The following is a 7146-nucleotide window of genomic DNA, read 5'->3' on the forward strand; positions in this document are numbered from 1 at the left end:
ACCTTAAGAGAAGGCAATTCGTTACTGATGCACTTGGCATTCATAGAGCAATCAGTCCTTTTAGTTGCCGAAATTCACTTTTCAGGCGAGCAGATATGCTTACAGTTGCCGTCTTTCTGTGCGGCTTCTGAATTCAGATGCTCGTAAATTTTACACTTTTTTTGCTTTCTCTTGCTGGTTTAAAGATTGTTTGGTTCTAATTTCATGAAATTGGTCTACTTTTCTTTGATCCGTAAACCTAATGAATCAGAGCGGGTCAACTTCCGGCTTCCGCTCAGCCGATGAAAGTTAGCTAAGCACAGCCCAATGGGCCTACTTTGTCATTTTTAGCCCAAAGTTTTATAGGCTGGGCTGCAATGCCCAATCTGTATAAGGCCACAACCCACAAAGCATTGCTTAATGCCTATGATCCAGAGTGAAAGCCCATTAAGGGGAATGAGGACGGCAGGACCTATCTTCCGCTCAAATGCTCAATGACGAAAGTTAGCTAGGCACAACAGCCCAATGGGCTCACCTAGTCAGATTTAGCCCAAAATTTATGGGCTGTACTGAAATGCCCAGTCTTTATAAGGCCACAACCCACAAAGCACTGCTTACTTCTTTTGTTGCCTATGAACTATGAAATATGAACAATATTGAACATTGAACCATGAAATTGAACATTGCTTACTTCTTTTGTTGCCTATAAACTTTAGAGCCTATCCAGACCCAAAGCCCATTTAGGGAAATAAGGACCTATTCAATCAATCAGACTCGATGGCCCATGAAGAGAACTCATTGTGGTCTCATCCATTAGCAGTTAAGACACAATTATCAGCAAATGACAAGAAGCACCAAGTCTCTTGTCCTGAAAGTTGAAACTGCCCCTGTTTGCTTCCCCGGTGGACATGGCCATCTAATAAAGCTATCCAGAATCTCTTTTTCTTCCATAAATACATGTCATAGAATGACCAGAAGCTCAGTTTCTAGATTATGATTCAGATGGTTGCAGGACATAAAAGATGGAAATTAAATAAGATTACAGGTTCCCAAAATTTTGAAATGAGCAAATTCCCTAAGGCAAAACAAAAAAAACGTTATTACTTCAAGGTTTATTCAGATGAGTTCGAAGGACAAGAAAACAACGATGAAAACCTCAGCGAATTATGCATTAATTGAATTCTCTGCCTTCCTCGAAGGAAAAACCACGTTCTTGTTTCCTGGGAAGGCGGTGCGAGATATGTCTACGAGGGCCTTGAAGCTATATGGTTCATGCATAGATATCTCGGACAAAACTTTCCGGTTCAGTTGGATGTTCTCCTTCATCAGCCCATGCATGAAGTTACCATAGTTAACCTGTAACTCGAAATTGTAATATAAATTATCGATCAAAACAAAAAAGGAATAATGAAGTCAGGGTTTCTGCAACCAAGCAAAGTCAGACATAAAGGTATAGGAAACTAAATTCAGGTAAATAGCACAGAGGTTTGTCCCACGCATTCTTTTGTTCTCTTCTTTTGAAGCCTTGAAAAGGAAACAGTCTTAGGTCAGGCAGAAATGGGCAGTCTTCTCAAGAAGTGAAAGCCTCGGGTTGAAGAAAGAAGGGATTGGAGTAGGAATTACTGGAATTGTAAACATCCGATTCAAAGAAAGCCAGCTTGCCTTGCGGCATGTCAAATTAAAACCAACACTCTGATAACAAACTCATTTAGAGAACATGTGACAAATAATATATATACTGATAAAAATTTACAGAATGATTTGCCACAAGTTCTCCAAGATAACAACCACCATAGATTTTGTAAAACAATATCAACTGTAGCAACCAAGGAATTCCTCAGCTTATGCCATTCTTATCAGCAAGAGATAAGTGGACTGCTGCGAAACATCTCCCACAGAAAACATAATAATATAAGATTCGGATACGCTGAATTGAGTTTTTTTTTCTTCTTATTTTCCGTCTGCTTCTCCGCTCAAAGCATTCTAGAATCAGTACATAAATCTAGTGGTTCATGTTAGTGGTTACGAATTAATTGGAAGTGTGTACCAACGATACTTGTTGATGGTCAACATAAAATGAAGCATTCCAGAAGCTAGGAATCAGATACCCAAAATTAGATCTTCGTCCCCAAACACTTCCTCCTCTCCTGATACAAAATCCTAAATTGCCAAAGGCCCAATGTCAAGTCTTGACCTCAAATTTATATTTCTCTTTGATCTTTATGTATGCTTTTCCCTATTGTTGCTAAACCAGAGATTTAGTATTACAGTGTAAACAAATTTTTTAGAAGTACTACACTTTTCTTACGGTCAATTCACTTAAGACTCTTATTTTATAAGACTACCATAGCTATACATGTTTAATGGTATGTACAACCTTAACTGCCTTTACCTCATGCTGAAGCCACCAGTAGTAACTGGCTTTAACAGGACCACAAAAGTTATACCAGATACCAGATGGCACAAACTTTTCCTCTCCCGCACACACAGAGGGAAAGAATGCAATATCAATTTAACTATAGAAAAACTAAATAATACCACTGGGGCTACAAACTCATGAGAATTGAAAATGTAAGACTCCCTCTAACTCAATTAGTAACTTAAATTTATGAACATTAATGTACCATGCTTATAAAAAAAAAAAAAACTTACCATCACTTTTATTTTCCAAGGCAAGCTAAAACCACAAATAAATAAATAACAACTTAGAGAAGAACGACATTTTTTGACAAATACCCCTGGCTAAGAGAGGATAAAAAAGACAAAATCATTTGGAAGTATATGTATCTATTTAGAAGCAAGAAACAATTAAGAGAAACCTAAGCAACCAGTTAGTTAAATCAAGAAATCACATAAACCACATTTGGCAAGAGCAAAAATGGTACAATCTAACAAAGAAACAAAGTGCCACAACAAAGTCAAGGAATGAAGCTCGTAAAAAATAATCACTGCAAAAATGATGGACTTAGATAGACAGATAGATTTCAAAAAACATTAACTGAGAAATGTGGCAAAATGATGGACTTACATAGATTTCAGAAAAGTGTTAACTGAGAAAACAAATAATCAAAAAAACAATAGATATTCAAATTTTTAATAGTACATGGGGCGTACTGAAATTGAGTAACGTAATTTGACAATTTAAGCGCCATATTTTGTGCCCTACAGGTGGATAGAAAAAAATATAAACTTAATCCAACATAGTCATCTTCATATAAGCCCTTATCCCAAATAATGTTGAAATTTTCCAGAAAGTTTATCCAACAATCATCTTTAAAAAAGTTGCAACGGCAGTGGGGATTTGAACCCCTGCCCTTTAGGACAGATGGGTATGGACCCAATCAGCAAGTATAATCATACCATTTCACATAGACAGCATCCCTTAACAGGCTACCTCCAGAGTGAAGATGAAATTTACATTGGATGCAAAGTCAAGTAATTTTGGTGGTCAGGGACTCAGCAACTAGCGTTTTTGCTAAACATATCTCATATTCCCACCAGACCAGTCAAACAAGCTTTGTCTCATGAACTTCTACGTGAACAAATAAGTGCAAACAGCAACTTGTGGGTACAAAAGAAAAGAAGAATAAAATAAACAAGAAGCAATCCAAAAGGCAATAATGAGATGGATAGGGTAAGCATACACCGTGTTGGCGGGAACCAGCATTGATGCGCTCGATCCACAGAGAGCGCATGTCACGCTTCTTGTTGCGACGGTCTCTGTACGAGTATTGCAATGCCTTCTCTACTCTCTCCCTCGCTATCCTGATGCAGTTCTTGGCCCTTCCACGGAATCCCTTAGCAAGCTTAAAAATCTCCTTCTTGTTCATCTTTTCTTTCACCTCTTCCCCACTCACCAACCAAAATCAACCCTCTCCTGCACATAAAAATGGAGAAACAAAAATAGGTCTAATATGTCTCAATCGCAACAACATCAACAAATTCCGAACACTCGGTTGAATTGCTCGTCAAATGAAAAATAACAATAAGAATAAAAAATAAAAGTTCTCTATTCAAAAAAAAAACACTAAAATTACTCACAATCGAGATAGCGAGCTAGAGATTGCTAACCAGTTAGCGTGCTCTCCTTCCTCTTCTTGCACCTGCAACCGTGAAAACTGAAAACTTGAGAGCTAGCAACGACGACGTTCACTGAGTGGGAGAGGCGAGGGCGCTTTGAAGGAGTAGGAAGATGTGGCCCAGGAATGCAGGAACCCTTGCCAGGCTGGGCTTTAGGGTTCGGTGTCTGCTGATTAGAAGAGGCCTGGGCTCCATTTTGGCCCAGAAAACACTGACGGGCTTGTACAAAGTGCAAGAGCCGAGAGTGGCATAAGGCATAAGCAATTAAGCATAACCGCATGACGGCATAAGTCACAACTAAGATGTGGGCCATATGGCCCAGGAAGGCAGGAACCCTACACTAATGGGCCTTGACAATGCAAGAGTGGCATAACCGCATAACTAATTCTGCGCGTGCAGCATAACTAACTAAACGAACTCGGCTTACTCTGTTTTCTCTATGGGGAAGAAGTGACGATATTTATGTAATTTTTTTGTTTTATTATATATTCACAAACAGAGTTTAAGAGCACTTGTGTCTTTGACATCGTTACTGGAGTTGATTGGGTCGAGTTGCAATAACAATTTCTTGATGGGTCGATTAGTTTATGCTCCAGTCACTACCAATACACTAATCTGTGTTAGGATTTAAGAAACAGAGGCTCGGAGATTACAGTCATTGCCTGCAGAATCAAATTGTCAAGGGGAATAATTTTAATAACCCATCATGTGGAATGCATGCAGATTTCAATTCAAGAAGGTAACATTCTGGACTAGACCACATTCGAGGACAGTAGTGATGATCGGGGGAAATTCTGCTTTGATTGGTAGTGACTAGAGGGTCTTTATATTTCCTTCTTGTGTTCATTGTTATTGTGTATTTAATCTCTTTTTGTGTCGGTAAAAGAAATTGAAATCGAAAAGAGGAGAAACACAAGAGATAGAGAGTAATCTGCTAGAGATCCAGCATGATAAGTACTAATTATTTGCTGACAACAAATTAATTAAAAATAATATTATTCTAATTTCAAACTCAAATTATGCTCATAGTTATAGCAACAGCTACATGAGCTCCAAAAATGAACGACCACACAAGTCCAAACAACTAGTCAATACTTCGAAATTTTTGACAGAACAATAAAATTAAATTAAATTAAAAACTAGACGGCTAGTCCTCACTGCGAAGAAGAATATGACAACTGATCATGAGAGCCTAGAGTGCTGAAAAAATTAAAGCCGCGAACAAGACCATGTAGACATGTCCCCAGATATTACGACTGATTGCATATCCTGCACTTGCTGCTTTGGGGCTGCTACTGCTCGAAGAAGAAGAAGAACCTGCGATCGTGACAGACAAAAATAAGCTTTTAGTATTCAGTTTACATTTATTGCAGGAAATAAAGAAACATGGACTCACTGTTATCAGAAGATTTAGGAGGAGCTGGAGAACCAGATGGTGGTGATGGAACTGCCGGAGAACTAGATGGTGGCGATGGAACTGCTGGAGAACCAGAAGGTGGTGATGATGCTCCTGTCATCAAATAACATTGAATTACAACACTGTTGAGTATCTAGGCATACATAAAACACCAAAACAGAGTGCTCTGTTTACATTCATAACACTAAAGCAGAGTGTTCTGTTTTCTAAAACAGAGTGATTTATACTACATAATCTTAACAACATAGATCAATCAAATCATTCTTTATTTGGAACCTAAAACGACCCAATAATGAATCAATTTTGATATGGATGGAATAAGAGGTAAATAATCTGAAAATAAAGCAAATATATATATATATATATTACCTTTCTTGCAAACAGAAATGTCAACAGGAGCACCACAAGCTTTGGGTAGTTGCAATGCAATCTCTTGAGTGATATTGAGAGACTTCAAGAAAGCAGCATTGTTGAAGACATCACACAAACACTGCTTCTCATCTTTCACCATCTCCTTCAACGGCACGCAACATGATGCCGGCGGAGTTGTTGGCTTTCCAAGGTATGGTTCACAAGGCATGAGTTTCTTGATACATGGCATTGAATCACTAGGAGGAGAACCATTGCTGTCTTGGACCAAATATGCTTGATTCATTGACTCACCAAGTGTTTGTGAAAAGTCCCCATAACACAAATTAGCCCCCATTGAGAAAAACATAGACAAAGCCACAAGCAACATTGCAAAACCCATGAAGCCTAATCTTGTTTTGGAATGATCTGGAGAGAAACAAAAAGAAGGGTTTGGTGGTTTCTTTAAAGAGAGATTGATTAAGATTAACTGTATATGCTATACATATATATAGAGAAAGAGTCTATTTATGATATTCAACTAAAAGTTTGTTCCTGGTATCACTCAATAAGATTCAGAAGATAAAAACCTACTTTATCTTCTTTTGCTGATATTTCTCTCTACAAAGATCTTCAATTTTTCTCAATTGAAAAAGATGTATAAAATTGAGCCTTGTTTTGCAAATCCAAACGTTTGAATATCTAAACAAACCCAAAAAAATTGGTCGGTTTTCTTTTGATATCTAAACAAACCCAAAAAAAAAATTAGTTTGGAAGTTCTTCCCAAGAAAAACAAAAGGGTTTTTTACACGTTTGTGCAAGTGAAAAATCTAATTGTAGCACAATCAGAACCTACTTTCCCAGAGAAGATCTCTCGAGAGAAGCTTCAATGGAAAATGAATAAGGAAGAGTTCCTAATGTGATATAACGTATTGATGTGCATTCCTTGAATATATGAGTATAAAACTTAATTAATACAGCATTAAGCCATCAAACAACAATAAACATAATAGGTACGGGTACGTGTCATGTCTGCAAGTAGAGGTGTCGATGGGCTAAGTTATCCGAGATCGGCCCAATAAGTGGGCCTGAGTTTGAATTCAAAGAGCTCGGCCTGTAGAACAGATGAGCTTGAACACAGATAAGCTTTAACTTGTTTGTTCATTTACCTTACTCATTTACGAGTTGTGAATTGAGTTGAGCCTACAGAAGGATTTGTATGTTCTTTCTAGACAGTAACAAAGGCACCAAAATGCTTGCATCACAAGTTACCATGATTACATACCGTTTACAGGATTTAACCTAACTCCCCAAAATTTGAA

At 37.8% G+C, this 7146-nt stretch overlaps 2 protein-coding genes across 4 annotated transcripts; both read right to left on the minus strand.

The window, feature by feature from the left end:
* Nucleotides 1-896: 896 nt before the first annotated feature.
* On the minus strand, nucleotides 897-4180 carry LOC120016100 (50S ribosomal protein L20-like). 3 transcript variants are annotated; one of them, XM_038868701.1, is made up of 3 exons: nucleotides 4051-4180; nucleotides 3624-3856; nucleotides 897-1341 (listed from the first exon to the last, which is right to left on the minus strand). In XM_038868701.1, the coding sequence occupies exons 2-3, from the start codon at nucleotides 3807-3809 to the stop codon at nucleotides 1144-1146; spliced, it is 384 nt and encodes a 127-aa protein (XP_038724629.1). In that variant the 5' UTR covers nucleotides 3810-3856; nucleotides 4051-4180; the 3' UTR covers nucleotides 897-1143. The 3 variants fall into 3 exon arrangements, with proteins under 3 accessions (XP_038724629.1, XP_038724627.1, XP_038724630.1); XM_038868699.1 differs by having other exon boundaries at nucleotides 4021-4180; XM_038868702.1 differs by having other exon boundaries at nucleotides 925-1335; nucleotides 4021-4180.
* An 879-nt stretch (nucleotides 4181-5059) lies between these two features.
* LOC120015925 (non-specific lipid transfer protein GPI-anchored 19-like) lies at nucleotides 5060-6198 on the minus strand. Its single transcript, XM_038868429.1, has 3 exons — nucleotides 5846-6198; nucleotides 5456-5569; nucleotides 5060-5376 (listed from the first exon to the last, which is right to left on the minus strand). Exons 1-3 carry the CDS (start codon nucleotides 6192-6194, stop codon nucleotides 5252-5254), a joined length of 588 nt encoding a protein of 195 aa, XP_038724357.1. The 5' UTR covers nucleotides 6195-6198; the 3' UTR covers nucleotides 5060-5251.
* Nucleotides 6199-7146: the final 948 nt, after the last annotated feature.

This window comes from Tripterygium wilfordii, chromosome 15 (genome assembly GCF_013401445.1).
Source record: "Tripterygium wilfordii isolate XIE 37 chromosome 15, ASM1340144v1, whole genome shotgun sequence".
Lineage (NCBI taxonomy): Eukaryota > Viridiplantae > Streptophyta > Magnoliopsida > Celastrales > Celastraceae > Tripterygium > Tripterygium wilfordii.